Source organism: Hemiscyllium ocellatum, chromosome 2 (assembly GCF_020745735.1).
Source record: "Hemiscyllium ocellatum isolate sHemOce1 chromosome 2, sHemOce1.pat.X.cur, whole genome shotgun sequence".
Classification (NCBI taxonomy): domain Eukaryota; kingdom Metazoa; phylum Chordata; class Chondrichthyes; order Orectolobiformes; family Hemiscylliidae; genus Hemiscyllium; species Hemiscyllium ocellatum.
Window position 1 is genome coordinate 641,335 of NC_083402.1, and position 24,232 is coordinate 665,566.

General features: G+C 43.1%; 1 protein-coding gene across 2 annotated transcripts in view; it reads left to right on the forward strand.

Annotated features, from left to right (window-relative positions):
- Positions 1-24,232, forward strand: part of LOC132826326 (excitatory amino acid transporter 1-like) — a 168,272-nt gene that overhangs the window by 87,789 nt on the left and 56,251 nt on the right. Inside the window, exons 5-6 of one of the 2 annotated variants that reach the window (XM_060842168.1) lie at positions 425-467; positions 14,679-14,974. The exons of the other annotated variant lie outside the window; for it this stretch is intronic. Of the exons in view, the coding sequence (XP_060698151.1) occupies positions 425-467; positions 14,679-14,974 (339 nt within the window). The remainder of the gene's footprint in view (positions 1-424; positions 468-14,678; positions 14,975-24,232) is intronic. 2 annotated transcript variants of the gene reach the window in all.

The following is a 24,232-nucleotide window of genomic DNA, read 5'->3' on the forward strand; positions in this document are numbered from 1 at the left end:
TCAGCAGGTGTAGCAACAGCTGTGGAGAGAACTCAGAGTTAATGTTTTGGGTCAAGTGACCCTTCATCAGAACTAGAAGTTCTAGCTTTCTGCATCTGGACAGTGTTTGTGACAGAGCTGTTGGAGTGAGTCTGAGTAGTCAATCACACTGGGGTAACTGACCGCTCAGTCACCTGTTATTGGGAAGCAGCCCTAAGACAGCTGTGTTCAAACCTAGTGTTTCAATCAGGGGCAGCAGGAATGGACGTTGGATAGATTTACCTCTTTAAGTGTGAGATTGGGAGGTTAATAGCTGGACAGGAACTACTGTGAGATTCTTGGACCAAACTGGCAAGATAAATAGCCAGAAGACCCCAGTCTGGCAGACAATTCACAATGTACCAGTCGAGATTTCTTTAGTAACAATGATTTCTTTGCTCCACAGGAACATGTTCCCCCCAAACCTGGTGGAGGCTTGCTTTAAACAGGTAGGCGTCAAGTCAGCAAGAAACGAGCAGGAATGTACTGAACTAGTTCAGATTTAATGTGGAAAAAAATCATTCTGATTCATCTTCCATTATACAAGTAAACTACCAGTTATATTTCTTACATTAACATAAATTGGCACGTTGGGTTAGGGTTGGGGTTAGTAGTAAGTGGAGTATAAGGAGAATATGAAGTTATTCATATTCTGGAAAGGTGAACAAAAGAACACAGTGAAAAACTGCAGAAAGCTGGAAAACAAAGGCACTTGGTGGCAAGTTGTGCATGAAATAGAAACTGAGCACACAGGGACAGCAGGTAATCAGCTATTTGAATATTGACCCTTTTTTCAAGGAGTGGTTGGAGTATAAGAGTAGGGAAATCTTATTGCAACTGTCCAAGGTGCTGATGAGATTACATCGAGAGTACTGTGAGTAGTTTTGGTCCCTCATTTAAGAAAATATACTATTTCTTTGGAGGCAGTTCAGAGAAATTTTGTGAGGATGATCCCTGGTATGGAAGGATTTTCTTATGAACAAATGTTAGGATTCTATTCCCTGGAGTTTACAAGAATGGAAGCTTATCTCATTGAAACATATGGGGTTCTTAAGGGGCTTGACTGGGTGAACACTGACAGGATGTGTTCATCAGAGAGTCTAGGACCAGAGGCATAGTCTCAGAATAAAAGAGCACCAATTTAGGACTAAAATGAGGAGGAATTTCTTCTCTCAGAAATTTGAGAGTCTTTGAAACCCCTTGACACAGAGACCTGTGGGGGCAGCCTCCTTGTGTGTGTGTGTGTGTGTGTGTGTGTGTGTGTGTGTGTGTGTGTGTGTGTGTGTGTGTGTGTGTGTGTGTGTGTGTGTGTGTGTGTGTATATATATATATATATAAGGCTGAGTTAAGCAGATCATTGGGGAATCAAGGTTTATGGGAAAGGGTTGGAAAATGAAGCCTTTTGGAGCAGCCATGATCCTACTGAGAAGCAGCGCAGGTTCGAGGGTCCAAACAGCCAACTCTTGTTCCTATTTCTTATAGTCTCACAGTTCTTTGTTTTTATCGTGAGCCAAAAGATGAGTTTTCAGGATGTCACCTTGTAACCAGGAGAGAGCCACAGGGATTAGTGCTGGGTCCACAATTCATTACAATATACAAATGACTGATAATTAAGGTGAATGTAGTATAGCTAAGTTACTGGGCAGTTAAATGTTGGAGTCAGGACTCAGGAAACATCTGGGGAATTGTGGTGCTCAAATGAAGTATTCTGCCACAAACAGATCAGCTCAGCTGAGATTACTGTTGGAAAGCTCAAAATGACACAAAATAGGGGGGGAGGGCAAGTGATGAAGATGACAAGAAGAGTCTGTTCAGGGATTTAGATTGGTTAAGTGAGTGGGGAGAAACTTAGTGGATGGAATATAGTCTGGGGAAATGTGAGGTTATACACTTTGGCAGGAATAGTAGAGGAGATGAATATTATTTAAATTAAAAGCAACAGAACATTGAGATTTGTGAATCCTTATCCATGAATTACAAAAAGCGAACATCCAAATTCACCACATCATAGGGATGGAAAATAGAATGTTAGAATTCCCTTTAGCTCAAAGGGAGTGGAGTTTTAAAGTAGGAAGAATTTGCTACAACCACACAAGGCACTAGCCAGAGCACAGTTGGAATATTGTGAACAGCTTTGGATCCCTCATCTAAGGAAAGGTTGGAGAATTTGGAGGCAGTCCAGGGGAGGTTCATTAGGCTGATAGGTGGGCTATCTTGGGGAAAGGCTGAGTAGATTGGGCCTATGCTTATTGGAATAATGAGTATTGGGAGGTAACCTATTGAAAGGTACAAGATTCTTAAGGGACTTGACAAGGTAGATGTGGAAAGATTAGTTCCTTTTGTGCTGTGGTCTTGGACACACATTTAAGGTCACACATTTAAGACAGAGATGAGGAGAAACTCAGAGATGAGGGAATCAAGAGTTATAGGGAAAAGGTAGGAAAGTAGAGTTGAAGATGATCAGATCAGCCATGATCTCATTGAATGGTAATGCAGACTTGATAAGCTAAATGGCCTACTTCTGTTCACATGTCTAATGGCTATGTGTTCTCACAACTGAAGTGCCTCATCTTTGGAACCATTCTTATAAATGTCTTTTCAATTCTTCTTAACATCTTTATATCCTTCCTCAAATATGGTGCCCAGAAGAGTAAACAACATTTCAGCTGAGGTCTAACTAGCATCTTATACAAGATCAACATTACCTCCTCACCCTGTGTACTCTATGATCTGATAGCTAAAGTGCACTCAACTTCCTGACTTGCCATTCTTTCTACACACCAGGTCAAAATCCAACAATTCCCTCCCTAACAACATTGTGGGACTACTTACAGTACATGGACTGAACCAATTCAAGAAAGCAGCTCATCATTATCTTCTTAAGCTGAAAAATGTGTTGCTGGAAAAGCGCAGCAGGTCAGGCAGCATCCAAGGAGCAGGAGAATTGACGTTTCGGGCATAAGCCCTTCTTCAGGAAACGTCTTATGCCTGAAACATCAATTCTCCTGCTCCTTGGATGCTGCCTGACCTGCTGCGCTTTTCCAGCAACACATTTTTCAGCTCTGATCTCCAGCATCTGCAGTCCTCACTTTCTCCCAATCATCTTCTTAAGGGCTACTGGGGATAAAAGCTGAACCAGTCAGCAATAACCATAATTGAATGGAAAAAACATACTTTAAGCATTATTACTGTATGCCAGCGTCAATGATGTGCACATACACAGGCCCAACTATTCCTGGACCCACTTTACGTTTACTATTTAGAACACAGAATATACAACATTGAACAAGACAGCACAGTACAGGCCCTTTGGCCCTTGATGTTGTGCTAACCTTTTATCCTACACTAATATTAAACTAACCTACATATTTTACTATCATCCAGATGCCTATCCAAGAGTCACATAAATGTCCCTAATGTCTCTGACTCTACTACCACTGCTGGAGGTGCATTCCACGCACTCACTATTCTGTGTAAAGAACCTACCTCTGACATCTCCCCTAAGCTTTCCTCCAATCACCTTAAAATTATGCTCCCACGTGATAGCCATTTCAGGCCCTTGTAATCTTGTACACCTCTATCAAATCACCTCTCGTCCTTTGCTCCATTGAGCAAAGCCCTAGCTCCCTTAAGCTTTCTTCATAAGACATGCCCTCCAGTCCAGACAGCATCCATTAGTTCACACAGTCTCACAATGTTCTTTGTTCCAAATGCATCACGTCACACTTCTCCTCATTGAATGTCATCTGCCAGCTATCCATACACTAACATGTCCTTTGGAAGTTTTACATAATCCTTTGAATAATCTTTTCAGGGTATATTGAAATGTAAAAAATGGAGCAGCAGAAGGCTATTCAGCCCTTCAAGCCTACTCTGCTAGTCAAAGTAATCCTTATTAATCATTCACCTCAGTACCCTGCCTGACCTGCTGTGCTTTTCCATCTCAGGAATCAGTCTGGTAAATCTTCACTGCTCTCTCTCCATAGCCAGAACATCCTTCTTCAGATAAGGAGGCCCAAAACTTCAAACAATATTCCAGGTTCTGGTCTCCCCAAGGCCCTACATAACTGTAACAAGTCATCCCTGCTCATTGACTTGAATTCTCTTGGTATGAATGCTAACATACCATTTTCCTTCTTTACTACCTGAGGCACCTGCATGCTTACCCTCAGTGGCTGGTGTACAAAGACACCCAGGTCTCATTGCACATTCCCCTCTCTCACTTTATAGCTATTCAGATAATAAACTGCCTTCCTATCTGCTTCTAAAGTGGATAACCTCATATTTATTTCCAGTATACTATATCTACCATGCATTTGCCCACTCATTCTGCTTGTTCAACTCACATTGAAGATGACCACTGGTGCATCCACTATTTCTAGGGTCACTTCCTTAAATACTCTGGGATGTAGATTAACAGGGCCTGAGGATTTAATCACCTTCAATCCCACTATTTCCCTATAATTCTGATTTTCTTCAGTATTGCCCTTTTACTCCTTTTTGAACACTAAGCCAAAGTATATATTCATCGACCAGCCATTTCTTTGTTCCTATTATAAATTTCCTGGTTTCTGACTGTGAGGGACCTATGTTTGTCTTCACCAATCTGTTTCTTGTAATGTACCTATAGAAAAACATACTTTCATTTTATACATTCCCTACATGTTTAGGCTTGTATCCTGTTTTCCCTTTCTTAATCAACACCTTTGTCCTCCTTTGTGGAATTCCAAACTGCCCCACTCCTCTAGTCAATTTGAATGCCTCTTCCTTGGATCCAATACTCTCTCTTATATACTTTGTCTAGTAAACTCTGGATTGACTTGTTCTTGTTTTACTACAGAGTATCCTTCCGCAGAATCTGTGTAAGATCATACAATATAGAAGAGGAATTTGGCCATTCAGTCCATTGGATTTGCACTGCCTTTTGATCATGACTGCTGTGTTTCTCAACCCCATTTTCTAGAACTTGTCTATTTCTGTACAGTATTTTAGTCTGCACTTTTCAGTATTGTGCTATCACATCCTTAATAATGGACTGTAAAAACCATACCCACTATGGCCTATAATCTTCAGCGTCCCTCTCTTCATGCGTGTTACTTTAGCCAGTTTCCAATCCTCACTGATTCCAGGGATTCCTGAAAGAACATTACCAATGCCTCCACAATCTCTTCGGGTATTGCCTTCAGAACCAGGGGGTGCATCTGTCTGATTTGGGTGATTTATCGACCTTTAGAACTTTCAGCTTCTCTTGCACCTTCACCTCAGTGATGGCCACCACACTCACCTCTGCCCCTGACTCTTGAAGTTCTGGAATGGTGCAGGAGTCTTCCACCATGAAGATTAATTCAAAGTACTTTTTCAGTTTCTCTGCCATTTCTGCATTCCCCAATACTACTTCTCCAGCTTCATTTTCCAACCATCCAATGTCTACTCTTGCCTCTTTCTTATCTCTAGATAGCTAAAAGCTCTTAGTCTTCTCCTATATTGCTAGCTAGCTCATCCTCATATTTCATCTTCTCCCCCATTATTGCTTGTTTAGTTGGTTGTAAAGACTTCCAAATCCTCTAGCATCCCACAAATCTTCACCACATTGTTCCCTTTTGCTTTTATGTTGTGCCTTGTTAGCCGTTGTTGCCTCACACTATCCTGGATATGCTTCTTCTTCCTTGGAATGAATTTATCTGTGAAACTCCTGCCATTGTTGCTCCACCGACCTCTCTGCTAGATCTCCTTCCAATCAACTCTGGCCAGCTCCCCCCTCTTGTCTTTGTAGTCATCAATTGTAAAACCATTAAATTTGATTCCAACTTCTCTCTCTCACACTGCAGGTGAATTCGATCATGTCATTGTCACTACCTCCTTGGAATTCTTTCACCTCTTAAGTGCCCTGACCAAGTCTGTCTCATTACACATCACTAAATACAGAATTGCCTGATCCCTAGTGGGCCTTACCACAAGGCTGTTCCAAAAACACCTCTTGTAGACGTTCAACAAGTTAGTTTTCAAGCTATCAATCTGATTTTCCCAGTGCACCTGCATTTTGAAGTCCACCATGATCATTGTGTCTTTTACATACCTTTTCTATCTCCTGATTTATTTTCTTCCCCATATCCTAAATACTGGAAAGAGGCCTGTATCTAACTTCCTACCTCAATTTGATATTTTTTCGTGCTGACTTTTTTTCCCTTGTCCAGATCATTGCCACTTACCTCCGTGATTCTTCTGATGCTTTACTTTAGTTTCAGAATTTCCCGTTCATGGCTCCAGCCACCTCCTCTTTACCACGGATGTGCAATCCCTTTACACACCCATTCCCCATCAGAATGGTCTCACGGTTCTCCGCCTCTTGCTAGAAAAATAGCTTGAACTGCCCCCACCCACCACCAGCCTCCTCTGCCTGGTCAAGCTCGTCCTCCCCCAAACAACTTCTCTTTTACCTTCATTTGCTTTTCATGTCAAAGGTACAGCTATGGGTCCCTGCATTAGCCCCAGTGATGCTTGTCTCTTCGTGGGGTATGTGGAACATTCCTACCTGACCACCACCCACAACTTTCTCCAGTATATCGATAACATTCATCAGTGCTGCTTCCTTCTCTTGTCCGGAATTGAAAACGTTAATCTACTTCACTTTCAATTTCCACTAATATTTCATCTGGTCCATATCTGACTCCTCCCTTCCCTTCCTTGACATCTCTGTGTCTATTTCTGGAGATAGGCTGGTCATCAATATCCACTGCAAACCCGCTGACTCCCACAGTTACGCGGACCAAACATCCTCATGCCCTACTTCTTATTCCATTCTCCCAGTACCTCCATTTTCATTGTATCGGTTCTGAAATGTCTCCAAAATGTCCACCTTCTTGCTCAAGTGAGGATTCCTCAGCACCATGGTTGACAGGGCCTTGTCCTTTGCAGTGATATGTACTTCTTGTCAGATTGGGAGTTTAAAGATAGTTTAAAGGTTACTGCGGATTATATCTGCCATAAATGCTGTTGGATGCGAATCTTATCAGATCGAGTGGATCAGTTGGAGAGACAGATAGAAGCGATGAGAAATTTGCAACAGCAACAGTATGTGATGGATGGCAGTTATAGGAAGAGGGGAAAGTCTCAGATACAGTCACATAGATGGGTTAACTCCAGGAAATGTGAGAGAGGTCGGCACCTAGGGCAGGGGTCTTTAGTGGATATACCCATTTCAAACAGGTATGCTGTTTTGGAAAATGTAGGGGGTAATGGACCCTCAGGGGAACGTAGCACAAACAGCCAAGTTTCTGGTATTGAGACTGGCTCTAATGCAATGAGGGATACATCAGTTTCCAAGAGATCAATTGTGTTAGGGGACTCTGTAGTCCGAGGTACGGACAGATGTTTCTGTGGCAAGCAGAGAAAAAGCAGAATGGTGTGTTGTTTCCCTGGTGCCAGGATCAAGGATGTCTCAGAGGGTGCAGAATGTTCACATGGGGGAGAGGGGCCAGCATGAGGTCATTGTCCACATTGGAACCAACGACATTGGAAGGGAAAAGGTGGAGACTCTGAAGGGAGATTACAGAGAGTTAGGCAGAAATTTAAAAAGGAGGTCCTCAAGATCTCGTTGTACTGCCCCTGTTCCTAACTTGACTCCATTTAGTTAGTAATCTGCCTTCCTGTTCTTGCCACCAAAGTGGATAACCATACATTTATCTACATTAAACTGCATCTGCCATGCATCTGTCCACTCACCTAACTTGTCCAGGTGATCTCCTAACATCCTCCTCACATTTCACCCTGCCACCCAGTTTTGTGTCATCAGCAAATTTGCTAATGTTACTTTTAATACCTTCATCTATATCATTAATGTACATTGTAAAAAGCTGCAGTCCCAGCACTGATCCCTATGGTACCCCACTGGTCACTGCCTGCCATTCCGAAAAGGAGCCGTTTATTTCTACTTTTGTTTCCTATCAGCCAACCCAATTTTCAATCCATGTCAGTATTTTCTCCCCAATACCATGTGCCCTAACTTTGCTCACTAAGATGTTGTGAAACTTGCAAGGGTTCAGAAAAGATTTTCAAGGATGTTGCCAAGGTTGGAGGATTTGAGTTATAGGGAGAGGCTGAACAGGCTGGGGCTGTTTTCCCTGGAGCGTCAGAGGCTGAGGGGTGACCTTATAGAGGTTTACAAAATTATGAGGGGAATGGATAGATTAAATAGGCAAAGTCTTTTCCCTGGGGTGGGGGAGTCCAGAACTAGACGGCATAGGTTTAGAGTGAGAGGGAAAAGATATAAAAGAGACCTGAGGGGCAACTTTTTCACGCAGAGGGTGGTACGTGTATGGAATGAGCTGCCAGAGGATGTGGTGGAGGTTGGTACAATTGCAACATTTAAAAGGCATTTGGATGGGTATATGAATAGGAAGGGTTTGGAGGGATATGGGCCAGGTGCTGGCAGATGGGAGTAGATTGGGTTGGGACATCTGGTTGGCTTGGACGGGTTGGACCGAAGGGTCTGGTTCCGTGCTGTACATCTCTATGACTTTATGATCTCCCACACTTCAGCCCTCACTCCCACTCTTGACTCCTACAACAGTGATAGGCTCCCCCTTGTCCTCACTTACTACCCCACTAGATTCAAAGGATCATTCGCCACCAGTTCCACCATCTCCAGCAGAATGGCAATACCATAAACATAATCCTATCATGTCCCTTGTCAGCCTTCAGCAGAGACCATTCCTTCCAAGACACCTGGTCCACTCTCAATATGTCCCCACTGCCCCATGGCATCTTCTCCTGCAATCATAGAAAGTGTAACACCGATCCCTTTACTTCCTCCCTCCCTCAGTATCCAAGACCCCAAACACACCTTTCAGGTGAAGCATTGATTTAACTGCACTTCACTCAATCTAGTCTACTGTATTCGCTGCTCACAGTGTGGTCAGCTCTACACTGGGTGATCGCTTTGCTGAACACTTTTGCTCTGTCCATAAAAAAGACCCTGAGCTTCAGTTGCCTTTTGCTTCAACACATCACCATGTTCCCTGGCCAACATCTCTGTCTCAGGCTTGCTGCAGTCCTCTGGTGAAGCTCAGTGCAAGCTGGAAAAACAGCACCTCGTTTTCCATTTGGAGACCCTGCAGTCTTCTCAACTCAATATTGAGTTCAATAATTTTAGGACCTGAGCATCTTCTTCCATGTCCTTATCCCATACACCAGGCCTTGTCATCACATGGGCTGCCACCACATTCTCCCAGGATGACCTTTAGCCACTCCTCTGACTGTCCAAGTGTTGTTCTTTCTCTATGGACTCTATCTCCACCTATTGTTTAGTCCTCCCCACTCCCCCCTCTTCCTCCACCCCACCTACTGCATAAATGCCAACCTTTTTTCTAGCTACCATCAGTTCTGAAGAAGGGCCACTAGACCCGAAACATTAACTCTGATTTTTCTCCACAAATGCTGCCAGACCTGCTGAGTTTTTCCAGCAATTCAGTCTTTGTTTCTGATTTCAGGCATCCGCAGTTCTTTCAAGTTTTTTTGATGATTATAACAGTGCCTTCTTTACCTGCCTTTTCTGTCTCCTGATTTATTTTCTGCCTCACATCCTGATTACTGTTACGAGGTCTGTACATAATACTCATCTGGGTATGTTTTTCCTTCAACTCTACCCACACAGATTCTTAGCTTCTGATTCTGTATCACTTCTTGCCATAGATTTAATTCCATTTTTTTTTAACCAGAAAGGCAGTGCTACCCATTTTGTCCAGCTGCCTGTCCTTTCAACAGGGGACATGTTTCCTTGGCTACTTCGTTCCCTGCCCCAAACCCCTTGTAGCCATATCTCTGTAATACTCACAGCATGGATCAGATTCCAGTCTGCACACTCACCCCTGCGTATCTGTTACTGTGAAACAGGGCCAAGGCAGCAAGGCTTCTGCAATGACAGGTCATGGCTGAAAGATATGTTAGAATTCTTTGAGGAGGTAATGAGCAAGTTAGACAAAGAAAGGCAGTTGATGCGATCAATTGAGCTGTCCAGAAGACCTTTGACAAGGTGCCACATAGGAGGCTGTTAAATAAGATAAGAGCCCATGGCGTTAGAGGCAAGGTACTAGCATGGACAGAGGATTGGCTGATGGCAGAAGGGAGTGGGAAGATAATAGGGTGATCAAGTGTATGGATGAGGGAAGTTCAGTTGATGTAGTTTATCTGGATTTTAGCAAAGCTTTTAACAAGGTCCTACATGGGAGACTGATTGACATGGTTAAAGCACATGGAATTGAGGGAAACCTGGTGAGGTGGATCAGAAACTGGCTTAGTAATAGGATATAAAAGATTGTGATAGATGGTTATTTGAGTAACTGGAGGCCATTGTTCAGCAGTATACCACAAGGATCAGTGCAGCAATCTTATTGTTTGTTATATCATAAATGACATAGATGAAAATGTGGGAGGAATGTGAAGCAAATTTGCAGATGGCACCAAGATTGGTAGAGTGGTTAAAATGAAGAAGATGGTAGTAGGTTACAGGAAGATATAGATGGGTTGATCAGATGGGCAGACAGTATTTAATCCTGAATAGTGCGAGGTGATATACTTTGGAAGAAAAAACAAAATGAGGGAGTATTTAATGAATGATAGGTCACCGGTTAGCTTAGGGGAACAGAAGGATCTGGGGATAATTATTCACAGTCCCTGAAGTCAATAGCACAAGTGAATGGGATAGTTAAGGTGGCTTATGGGACACTTGCTTTCATCAGTGGTGGCATAGAGTATAAGAACAAGGGGGTAGTGTTGGAGGTATACAGAGCATTGGTTAGGACACAACTGGAGTACTGTGTGCAGTTCTGGTCACCTCACTACAGGAAGGATATGACAACATTAGAGGGGATAAAGAGAACGTTCACCGTGATGGAGCAATGGAGCTTTAAGGAGACTAGATCAGCTTAGATTTAGAGCCGAGAAGACTGAGGGGGTCATGATGAAGGTGTATAAGATTCTGATGGGTATGGACAGAGTGAATAGAGAACAACTGTTTCTCTTGGTTAAGGGATCAATCACAAGGAGGCATCATTTTAGAATAAGGGGCAGAAAATTCAGAGGGGATTGGGAAAAAACCTTTTTCACTCAGCAAGTGGTGGGAATCTGAATGAACTGCCTGAGAAGGTATTGGAGGGTGGAAACCTTACAACCTGTAAAAATGTTTGGAAGAGCATTTGAAATATCATAATATTCAAGGATGTGGAACAAGTGCAGGAAATTAGGATTAGCACACTTTTAGTGGTAGTTATTGTCAAGGCAGACTCGATGGGCCAAAGGGCCTTTTCTGTGCTGTATGAATTTATAATGTTGTGACTGTGACTGTATGACAGCTGGTGACTAGTGGAGCTCTGCAGGGGTCTGTGTTGGGACCACAACTGTTCACGTTATACATTAACAATCTGGATGACGGAAGTGAGGGCATTGTTGCTATGTTTGCAGATGATACAAAGATAGATGGAGGGAGAGGTAGTGGTGAAGAAGTTGGGAGGCAGCACAAGGGCTTGGGCAGGCTAGGACAGTGGGCAAAGAAGTGGCATAAAGAAGTGACAGATACAATGTGGAAAAATATGAGGTAATGCACTTTGGTAGGAAGAGTACAGGCATAGACTATTCTCTAAATGAGGAAAGCCTTCACAAATCTGAAGTACAAAGGGAATCTGTTCAGGCTTCAGGTTTATTTTAAGCTTAACATGAAGGTTTGCTATGCAGTTGGATGGCAAATGCAATATTAGTATTATTTTCAAGAGGGCTGGAATACAAGAGCAGAGATGTACTGCCAAGGCCACATAAGGCTCTAGTAAGTCTGCATTTGGAAAATTGTAAACAGTCTTTGGCCCTATATTTTTAGGAAGGATGTGCTGCCATTGGCAGGTGTCCAGAGGAGGTTTGTAAGAATGAAGGGCTAGTTATATGCAGAGCAGTTGAGGATTTTGGGTATGTACTTGATGGAGTTTAGTAGGTTAAGGGGAATAACATTGAAACTTACAGAAAGTTGAGAGATCTGGATACTCTGGAAGTGGAGAAGATACTTCCAGTTGTAGCAGAGACAAGGATCCAAGGGCATAGTCTCAGAGTGAAGGGACGACCCTTTAGAACTGAAAAAGGGAGAAATTTATTCAGCCAGAAGGCAGTGAATCTGTGGAACTCATTGCCACAGTGGACCAAATCATTGAGTGCATTTAAAACAGAGATAGATAGATTTTTGATGAGCAAGGGGATCAAATGTTATGGGGACAAGGTAGGAGCAGAGGGTTGAGAAACATATCAGACATGATTGCTGATTTGATGGGTCAAATGGCCGAATTCTGCTCCTTTATCTTATGGTTGTAACTGCTCTACCCTACCAACCCGTAGTTGGTAGATTCTAGTCTTCTGCAACTCACTCCTGGGTGTCTTTTATTCTATACAAAAAACAGCCCAAACCCTATGTTTGAATTTGTCCATAACTCACTTCTGGATATCTGTTATTCTATATATAAATTCCATTAACCTCTAAGTTAGATTCCAGCCTGTAACACACTCCCAGGTATCAGCTATTTTATATATAAACTCACTAAACCCTTTGAGTTGATTCCACTCTGTAACTCCCTCCTGGGTAACTGCTATTCTATATGCAACTCCCAAACTCCTTGAAGAGATTCCAGTCTGTCACTTAGTCAGGCTTTTCTATCAATAAATGACATTCCATACTCCTCGCTCCAATGATAATGTATCTTAACCTGGAAATGTTCATATGTTGGATATTTAAAATGAGAGCCCTGTAAGAGTTGAATTGGTACTTCAGATCTGTGTTCACTGGGGAAGACACAAGCAATCTCTCTGAGGTAACAGTTGCTGAAGGACCTGAACTGAAGGGAATTTATATTTGCCAGGAATTGGTGTTGGAGAGACTGTTAGATCTGAAGGTTGATAAGTCCCCAGGGTCTGATGGTCTACATCCCAGGGTACTGAAGGAGGTGGCTCTAGAAATCGTGGATGCGTTAGTGATTATTTTCCAGAATTCGATAGATTCGGGATCAGTTCCTGCAGATTAGAGGGTAGCTAATGTTGTACCACTTTTTAAGAAAGGAGCGAGAGAGAAAGCAGGAAATTATAGACCAGTTAGTCTGACCTCAGTGGTGGGAAAGATGCTGGAGTCAACTATAAAGGATGAAATTACGACATATCTGGATAGTAGTAACAGGATAGGTCAGAGTCAGCATGGATTTATGAAGGGGAAATCATGCTTGACTAATCTTCTGGAGTTTTTTAAGGATGTAACTCTGAAGATGGACAAAGGAGATCCAGTAGATGTAGTGTACCTGGACTTTCAGAAAGCCTTTGATAAAGTCCCACATAGGACGTTAGTGAGTAAACCTAGGGAGCATGGTATTGGGGGCAAAGTACTGACTTGGATTGAAAATTGGTTAGCTGATAGGAAACAAAGAGTAGTGATAAACGGCTCCCGTTCGGAATGGCAGACGGTGACCAGCGGGGTACCGCAGGGATCCGTGCTGGGACCGCAGCTTTTTACAATATATATTAATGATCTAGAAGATGGTATTAGTAATAACATTAGCAAATTTGCTGATGATACAAAGCTGGGTGGCAGGGTGAAATGTGAGGATGATGTTAGGAGATTACAGGGTGACCTGGACAGGTTAGTCGAGTGGATAGATGCATGGCAGATGCAGTTTAATGTGGATAAATGTATGGTTATCCACTTTGGTGGCAAGAACAGGAAGGCAGATTACTACCTAAATGGAGTCAAGTTAGGTAAAGGGGCAGTACAAAGAGATCTGGTGTTCTTGTACACCAGTCAATGATGGCAAGCATGCAGGTACAGCAGGTAGAGAAGAAAGCTAATAGCATGCTGTCCTTCATAACAAGAGGGATTGAGTATAGAAGCAAAGAGGTTCTTCTGCAGCTGTACAGGGCCCTGGTGAGACCACACCTGGAGTACTGTGTGCAGTTCTGGTCTCCAAATTTGAGGAAAGACATTCTGGCTATTGAGGGAGTGCAGCATAGGTTCACGAGGTCAATTCCTGGAATGGCGGGACTATCTAATGTTGAAAGATTGGAGCGACTGGGCTTGTATTCCCTTGAGTTTAGAAGACTGAGAGGGGATCTGATTGAGACGTATAAGATTATTAAAGGATTGGATACTCTGGAGGCAGGAAACATGTTTCCGCTGATGGGTGAGTCCCGAACCAGAGGACACAGCTTAAAAATACGGGGTAGGCCATTTAGGACAGAGATGAGGAGAAACTTCTTCACCCAGAGAGTGGTGGCTGTGTGGAATGCTCTGCCCCAGGAGGCAGTGGAGGCCTGGTCTCTGGATTCGTTTAAGAAAGAGTTGGATAGAGCTCTCAAGGATATTGGAATCAAGGGTTATGGAAATAAGGCAGGAACAGGATACTGATTGAGGATGATCAGCCATGATCATAATGAATGGTGGTGTAGGCTCAAAGGGCAGAATGGCCTACTCCTGAACATATTCTCTATTGTCTATTGTATGGGATCACATTTGTAAGTATGAGAGCATAAGCCTTCATAAGTCAGATGTTTGTATATCGGTGACCCCTGTACTTCTGTACCTGTTATGTTTCTGTTGCTGTTCATCATTTTGATCAATCATTCCATGTCATTTGCTCAACTTTTAGTTCAAAACCAACTATGGAATAAGAAAGATAAAGCCAATCATTGCACAGAATGGAAGTGTCAGCTCAGGTTCAGCGGTGAGCAACTTTTCACAAGCTGTGAATCTGCTGCTGGAGGTAACAGAGGAAGTGATCCCAGTCTCAGGCTCTGTGAATGCAGTCAATGCCCTGGGGCTCGTCGTTTTCTCTATGAGCTTTGGTCTTGTGATTGGAAACATGAAAGAAGATGGAGTGATCCTCCGTGATTTCTTCGATTGTCTGAATGAAGCCATTATGCAATTGGTGTCTGTTATCATGTGGTACTGTATATCATTTTAAGTTTACTGTAAATATCAGATTTTCCTGGAGATTGATGTCATTTGTGTGTATGTGTAGATCCATGTGCATGGATTTCTGTATATATTTATGTCTGTGTATAGCCATGTGTGTGTGTGTGTGTACCTGTCTATGTGTACCTCTACCTGTCTGTGTGTATCTGTCTATTCATGTGTTCCCATCTGTGTTTAAATCACCCATTTAATTTTAATGCTTTGTATATCTTAATATCTGTTTCATTATTAGGCCTCTCTTGCTTGAGTTTTCTATATATGCTTTTATGTTTGCATTTTGGCTGCTAGTCTAAACCCATCACTCACATTCCCATTTCTTTTTTAACCTTCCTAGACCCCTCAACCCTCCTATCAACATACCTGCATTTTCATCCTCCCAACTCTAACATTACCAATGTTGGAACCCAATCCTTGGTTATTCCTCATGCTTCCTGCTCCCATGTTGCTGATCCAGGCTGGATTCATGTTTAGAGACAGTTTTCCTTTCTGTCTCTCTTGAAATCTTCCACAGGTTTATCAAAGCACTCAGCACTGGCTCATATAAAACATAACCTGAGTTGTCCCATATGACTTGTCCAGCCACCCTATGAGGGACTATTCTTGCCAATTTCATTCTTGTTCAGATAAAAGCAAAATACCACAGATGCTGGAAATCTGCAATGAAAATATAAAGTGCTGGAGAAACTCAGCAAGTCCAGCAGAATTTATGAAGAGGAAAATATATTTGCCACTTCCATACAACCATCAGATACAAGAGCAGAATTAAACCATTCAGCCCATGGAGCCTGCTCTACTATTCCAACATGGTTGGTATGTTTCTCAATCCTCACCTCTCCTGGCAGTGAGTTCCAAGCACCTAACACCCTCTGTGTAAAAACCTTGCCTTGCACAACTTTTTTAAAGATCCCCCTCTTACCTTAAACCTATACACTCTAGTATTTGACATTTCCACCTTAGGAAAAAGACTCTGACTATGCACCCTATCCATGCCTGTCATCATTTTATACCTTGCATCAGATCACCCATCAGCCTCCAATGCTTGAGCAAAAACGATCCAAATTTAACAACCTTCTCACTATAGCTAATACACTCCAATCCAGACAGCATCCTGTGGTCGTCTTTTGCATCCTCTCCAAAACTTCTACATGTTTCCTAGAGTGTGGCAACCAGACTTCACACAGGACTCCAAATGTGGTCTGGCTAAAGTCATACACAGTTGCAACATGATTTGTCAACTTGTATACTCAATGCCCTGACCAATGTCAGTAATCATGTCATACGTATTCTTTACCACTTTATCTACTTGTGTTGCCACTTCCAGGGAACTATAGACTAGCATCTCATGATTCCTCAGTGATTCAATTCTCCTAAGGGTCTGGCCATTCACAATGTGCTTTCCTCTTGAATTTGACCTCCCACAGTGCATCACCTCCCAGTTGCCTGAATGAAGCTCCATATACCATTCCCCTGCCTATCTTTCTAACTGATCTGAATTATGCTGCTTCCTTCGACAAATTTCCTTATGGTCCACAATTCCATCAACTTTTGTGCAAACTATAAACTTACCGATCAGACTACCAACATTTTCACCAAATCATTTATATATATATTAGAAACAACAGAGGTCCCCATACTCGTCTTTGCTGAACACCACTGGTCACTGATTTCCAGTTAGAAAGGTATTTCTTCACAACTACCCTCTGTCTTCTCTGGCCAAACCAACTTTTGTAACCAACCTGCCACTCGCCATGAATTTGGTCTTCTGGACTAGTTTATCATAAGGGACTACGTCAAATGCTTTAGGAAAGCTCATGTAGACAATAATAACTCCTTTGCCCTCATCAATCTGTTTTCTCACTTTTTCAAAAAACTCAATTAAGCATGTGAGAGCAGATTCTCCCACACAGAGCCATGCTGGCTACCCCTAGTATGTCCATTCTTCTTCAAATGTATGTAAATCTCGTCCCTAAGAATCTGCTCTATTAATTTCTCTACCGCTGATATACCACTTGGCCTATAATTTCCTAGATTTTCCCTGTTGCCCTTCTTAAACAAAGGAACAACAGCGGTTATTCTCCAGTCTTCTGAGACCTTGACAAGGCCTCAACAGTCTCCTCCCTTTTCTCCTTCAATCTCCTGGGATAATTCCCTTCAGGCCCTAGGAACATATCTACCTTAACGTGTGCGATTTTTGAGAAGATTTGTAGCTCAGGTTGATGATAAGTACGTAAGTTAGCTCACTGAGGTAACATCATCAGTAAGAGTCTCTAGCGAAGCACTGGTGGTATGTCCCGTCTCTCTATTTGTAGGTCTTGATTTCTTAATGTGGGTGGTCATTTCTGGTTCTTTTTTTCAAGCGAAGGTGGATAGGAGCTAAATTGATGTGTTTATTGATGGAGTTCTGGTTAGAGTGTCATGTCTCTAAGAATTCTTGTGCGTGCCTTTGTTTCACCTGTCCCAGGATGTGTGTGTTGTCCCTGTCAAAGTGGTGTCCTTTGTCTGTGTGTATGGAAACTTGTGATAGTGGGTTGTGTTTTTTAGTGGCTAGTCGGTGTTCATGTATCCTGGTGGCAGGTTTTCTGTTTGTTTGTTTGTCAGCTGTGGTATTGTTTTACAGTCTTGCATGGTGCCTTGTAAATGACATTAGTTTTGCTGGCAGTATCTAATGGATCCTTTAGGTTCATTAGTTGCTGTTTAAGTGTGTTGATAGGTTTGTGGGCTACCATGATGCCAAGGGGTTTGAGTAGTCTGGAAGTCCTTTCTGATATGTCTTTGATGTAAGGTGATGTAGCGATAGATTTTGGTTGCGTTGTGTCTGGTTGTTTGAGCTTGTTTCAGTGGATTGAAAACGTTGCATAGATATTTTTCTTCTGCTGTTTGTAGTTCTTGTGTGCAGTTGTGTGATGTAGCTCGTTAAAACTACAATTACAAAGATGCAAGTAAAAAGGACTTCCTTGCAGTATTTGAATCCACATTAAAAAATAATGGTCTATCAGAGGAAACACAGCAGACCATAACACAAGCTTTTGTACCTACATTAGGCCAAAAATGGAAGGAAACACATTTGATGTTCAAGAAAATAAAACTTTAGAAAGACTTTAAGAAAGACAAAAACCTTGTAGTAATTCCTGCAGACAAGGGACGCATGACCATTATTTTAAACAAATCCAACTATCTTAAAAAGGCAAATGCTCTGCTTGCAGATACTGACACTTATCAGCAGGTGGCGATAGACCCAATCTCACAACTACTCTTTCTCACAGCATTTTTTAAAAAAAATCAGAAAAATTAAATAGGACAGACTTCCAAAACATGAAACCAGATGGATTCAACACACCATGCTTCTATGGATTACCAAAAATACACAAACCTGGGGTACCTCTCAAACCCATAGTATCCCTACCTGGTACACCAACATTCAGATTCGCCAAGGAAACTAAACTCCACCAAAAACTAAAACACCTAATTGAATATTCACATCACTCCATTCACTCCACCCAAGATTCCTGAACACCATCAAAGACACCAAGATAGAAAAGGGTGAAATAATGGTGTCCTTTGATGTTACAGCCCTGTTCACATCAATTAATATTGACCTGGCCAAAGAAACACTGGCATCACTACTAGGAAAACCAGAACCACAAATACCAGACAGTGCCAACTTCATCAGTAAAGACAATATCTTCAAGCTAGTGGACCTGTGCCTCACCACCCACTTCACCTGCAATAACAAAACCTACAAACAAGTCAACAGGATACCTATGGGATCACTAATACCAGGGCTCATAGTGGAAGCAGTAATGCAGAGACTTGAACAAGCTGCCCTCCCATCCAGCCAACCCAAACTTTGGGTCCACTATGTAGATGACACCTTTGTCATCACAAAACAGAACAAATTAGAGGAAACATTCAACACCATCAACAATATCCTGATAGCCATAACATTCACAAGAGAGGAGGAGAAAGACAACAGACTCCCATTCCTAGGTGTAACAGTTGAAAATACAGTTAACAGAGAGCTTCAAACCAGCGTCTACAGAAGAACAACAAACACAGACCAAATACTTAACTTCAGAAGCAATCATCCCAACACCCACAAACAGAGCTGCACCAAGACATTATTTCAACAAGCTACATCACACTGCAGCACCCAAGAACTACAAATTGTAGAAGAAAAATATCTATGTTTTCAAGAAAACCGGGTACCAATAAACACAATCTGCTGATTCCGCAGGAACAAACTCAAACAACCAGACACAATGCAACCAAAAGCTAAGCCACATTACCTTACATCAAAGACATATCAGAAATGGCTTCCAGACTACTCACACTCATTGGCATTACGGTAGCCTACAAACCTATCAACACACTTAAACAGTGATTAACAAACCTAAGGGATCCATTAGATATTACCAGCAAAACTAACATCATTTACTCACTCTGAACAACTTCTCTTTCCAATCCTCCCACTTCCTCCAAACCAAAGGAGTAGCCACGGGCACCCGCATGGGCCCCAGCTATGCCTGCCTCTTCGTAGGATATGTGAAACAGTCCATCTTCCGTAGCTACACTGGCACCACCCCACACCTTTTCCTCCGCTACATCGATGACTGTATCAGCGCTGCCTCGTGCTCCCACGAGGAGGTTGAACAGTTCATCCACTTTACCAACACCTTCCACCCCGACCTCAAATTTACCTGGACTGTCTCAGACTCCTCCCTCCCCTTCCTAGACCTTTCTATTTCTATCACGAGCGACCGAATCACACGGACATTTACTACAAACCGACTGACTCCCACAGCTACCTAGACTACACCTCCTCCCACCCTGCCCCCTGTAAAACGCCATCCCATATTCCCAATTCCATCATCTCCGCCGCATCTGCTCCCAGAAGGACCAGTTCCAACACCGTACAACACAGATGGCCTCCTTCTTCAAAGACTGCAACTTCCCCCAGACATGGTTGACGATGCTCTCCACCGCATCTCCTCCACTTCCCATTCCTCTGCCCTTAAGCCCCGCCCCTCCAATTGCCACCAGGACAGAACCCCAACGGTCCTCACCTACCACCCCACCAACCTCCACATACATCGTATCATCCGTCGTCATTCCCGCCACCTCCAAACGGACCCCACCACCAGAGATATATTTCCCTCCCCTCTCCTATCAGCGTTCCGAAAAGACCACTCCCTCCGTGACTCCCTCGTCAGGTCCACACCCCCCACCAACCCAACCTCCACCCCGGCACCTTCCCCTGCAACCGCAGGAAATGTAAAACTTGCGCCCACACCACCTCCCTCACTTCCCTCCAAGGTCCCAAGGGATCCTTCCACATCCATCACAAATTCACCTGCACCTCCACACACATCATTTACTGCATCCGCTGCACCCGATGTGGCCTCCTCTATATTGGGGAGACAGGCCACCTACTTGCGGAACGTTTCAGAGAACACCTCTGGGACACCCAGACCAACCAACCCAACCACCCCGTGGCTCAACACTTCAGCTCCCCCTCCCATTCCACCAAGGACATGCAGGTGGTTGGACTCCTCCATCGCCAGAACATAGCAACACGACGGCTGGAGGAAGAGCGCTTCATCTTCCACCTAGGAACCCTCCAACCACAAGGGATGAACTCAGATTTCTCTAGTTTCCTCATTTCCCCTCCCCCACCTTGTCTCAGTCCCAACTCTCGAACTCAGCATCACCTTCCTAACCTCCAATCGTCTTCCTGACCTCTCCGCCCCCATCCCCATTCCGGCCTATCACCCTCACCTTATCACCCTCACCTAACCTCCTTCCACCTATCGTCCCTCTCCAAGTCCCTCCTCTCTACCTTTTATCTTAGCCTGTTTGGCACACTTTCCTCATTCCTGAAGAAAGGCTCATGCCCGAAACGTCGATTCTCCTGCTCCTTGGATGCTGCCTGACCTGCGCTTTTCCAGCAACACATTTTCAGCCCATCATTTACAAGATACCCTGCAAGCACTGTAAAAACACTACATCGGACAGACTAGCAGGAAACCTGTCACCAGGATACATGAACACCAACTAGCCACCAAAAGACACAACCCACTATCACTAGTTTCCATACATACAGACAAAGAAGGACATCACTTTGACTGGGACAACACACATCCTAGGACAGGTGAAACAAAGAACACGCAAGAGCATTCTTAAAGGCATGACACTCTAACCAGAACTCCATCAATAAACACATCAATTTGGACCCATCTATTTTCCCTTGAAAAATAGAACTGGAAATGACATCACTCACCTTAAGAAATCAAGACCTATAAATAGAGAGGCAGGACAAACCAATAGCGCTTCATCGGACACTCACTGAGGATGTTTCCGAGTCATGGTGATGAAACATCTAAAGACAAACCTTCCAGCTTAGTGAGCTAACTTACATACATACCTTAATGTTTTTCAAGACATCCAACATCTCCTCTCTCTTGATGTCAACTTAGAATATCTACAAATCCCTCCCTAAACTTACTGTCATCTATTTCTTTCTCCTTGGTAAATGCTGATGCAAAGTATTCATTGAGGACCTCACCCACTTCCTCTGGCTCCATGTATAAGCATCCTCCTATGTCTTTAGGTGGACCTACTCTTTCCCTAGCTACCCTCTTGCTCCTAATATACACATAAAATACCTTGGATTCTCCTTAATCCTATTTGCAAAAAACATTTCATGGTCCCTTCTAGCCCTCCTATTTTCCTTTGTAGTTATTTTCTGTTTTCTCAAGGGTCTTGTGCAAAATCTATTTCCTAAACCTTATTTATGCTTTCTTTTTCTTTTTAATTAAACTTAAAACATCCCTCATTATCCAACATTCCTAATCTTGCCAAGTTATGTTTCATCATCAAAGAAACATGTTGGTCCTGAACTCTGGTCAACTGTCTTTTAAAAGACTCCCACATGTCAGATATGGATTTACGTCAAACAGCTGTCCCCAGTCCAATTTTTATAATTCCTGCCTAATATCATATAGTTAGCCTTCCTGCAAATAAAAACTTTCTCCTGAGGACCAGTCTTATTCTTTACCTTCTCTATCTTAGAGCTAATGGAACTATGATCACTGTTCCTAAAATGCTCCCCCACTGAAGCTTCGATCACCAGGCCAAGCTCTTGCTCCAAAATAAGATCTAATACAACCCCTTGGACTTTCTATATTCTGCTTCAAGAATCCCTCCTGGATAGGCTTAACAAATTCTACCCCACCTAAGCCCCTGGCATGAGGGGATTCTCAGTCAATACTGGGAAAATTAAAATCACCCATCACCATAACCTTGTTGATTTTACATCTTTCCATGATCTGCTTACATATATATAGAACATAGAACATAGAAAAATACAGCGCAGTACAGGCCCTTCGGCCCTCAATGTTGCGCCGATCCAAGCCCACCTAACCTACACTAGCCTACTATCCTCCATATGCCTATCCAATGCCCGTTTAAGTGCCCATAAAGAGGGAGAGTCCACCACTGCTACTGGCAGGGCATTCCATGAACTCATGACTCGCCGAGTAAAGAATCTACCCCTAACATCAGTCCTATACCTACCACCCCTTAATTTAAAGCTATGCCCCCTCGTAATATCTGACTCCATACGTGGAAAAAGGTTCTCATGGTCAACCCTATCTAAACCCCTAATCATCTTGTACACCTCTAACAAATCACCCCTAAACCTTCTTTTCTCCAATGAAAACAGACCCAAGTGCCTCAGCCTTTCCTCATATAATCTTCCTTCCATACCAGGCAACATCCTGGTAAACCTCCTCTGCACCTGTTCCAGTGCCTCCACATCCTTCCTATAGTATGGCGACCAAAACTGCACACAATACTCCAGATGCAGCCGCACCAGAGTCTTATACAACTGCAACATGACGTCAGGACTCCGGAACTCAATTCCTCTACCAATAGAAGCCAGTACGCCATATGCCTTCTTCACAGCACTATTTACCTGGGTGGCAACTTTCAGAGATCTGTGTACATGGACACCAAGATCCCTCTGCTCATCCACACTACCAAGTATCCGACCATTAGCCCAGTACTCCATCATCTTGTTACTCTTACCAAAGTGAATCATTTCACACTTAGCTACATTGAACTCCATTTGCCACTTTTCTGCCCAGCTCTGCAGCTTATCTATATCCTGCTGTAACCTGCCACATCCTTCCTCACTGTCAACAACTCCACCGACTTTCGTATCATCCGCAAAATTGCTCACCCAACCTTCTAGCCCCTCCTCCAGGTCATTTATAAAAATGACAAACAGCAATGGTCCCAAAACAGATCCTTGTGGAACACCGCTGGTAACTGCACTCCAAAATGAACCTTTACCATCAACTACTACCCTCTGTCTTCTTCCAGCCAGCCAATTCCTAATCCAAACCTCCAACTCACCCTCAATGCCATATCTCCGTATTGTTTGCAGTAGCCTACCATGGGGAACCTTATCAAATGCCTTACTAAAATCCATATACACCACATCTACTGCTTTACCCTCATCCACCTCCTTAGTCACCTTTTCAAAGAATTCAATAAGGTTTGTGAGGCACGACCTGCCCCTCACAAAACCATGCTGACTATCCTTGATCACATTATTCCTATCCAGATGGTCATAAATCCTATCCCTTACAATTCTCTCTAAGACTTTGCCCACAACAGAGGCAGGACTCACCGGCCTATAGTTACTAGCGTTATCCCTACTCCCCTTCTTGAACAGGGGAACGACATTTGCTATCCTCCAGTCTTCTGGCACTATTCCTGTAGACAACGAGGACATAAAAATCAAAGCCAATGGCTCTGCAATCTCTTCCCTTGCTTCCCAGAGAATCCTAGGATAAATGCCATCAGGCCCAGGGGACTTATCTATTTTTACCCTTTCCAGAATTTCCAACACCTCTTCCCTACATACCTCAAAGCCATCCATTCTAATTAATTGTGACTCAATATTCATATCGGCAACAATGTCCTGTTCCTGAGTGAATACTGATGAAAAGTATTCATTCAGTGTCTCCCCAATTTCTTCAGTCTCCACACGCAACTTCCCACAACTATCCTTGATTGGACCTATTCCTACCCTAGTCATTCTTTTATTCCTGACATACCTATCGAAAGCCTTTGGGTTTTCCCTAATCCTACCAACCAAGGACTTTTCATGTTCCCTCCTTGCTGCTCTTAGCTCTCTCTTTAGATACTTCCTGGCTACCTTAA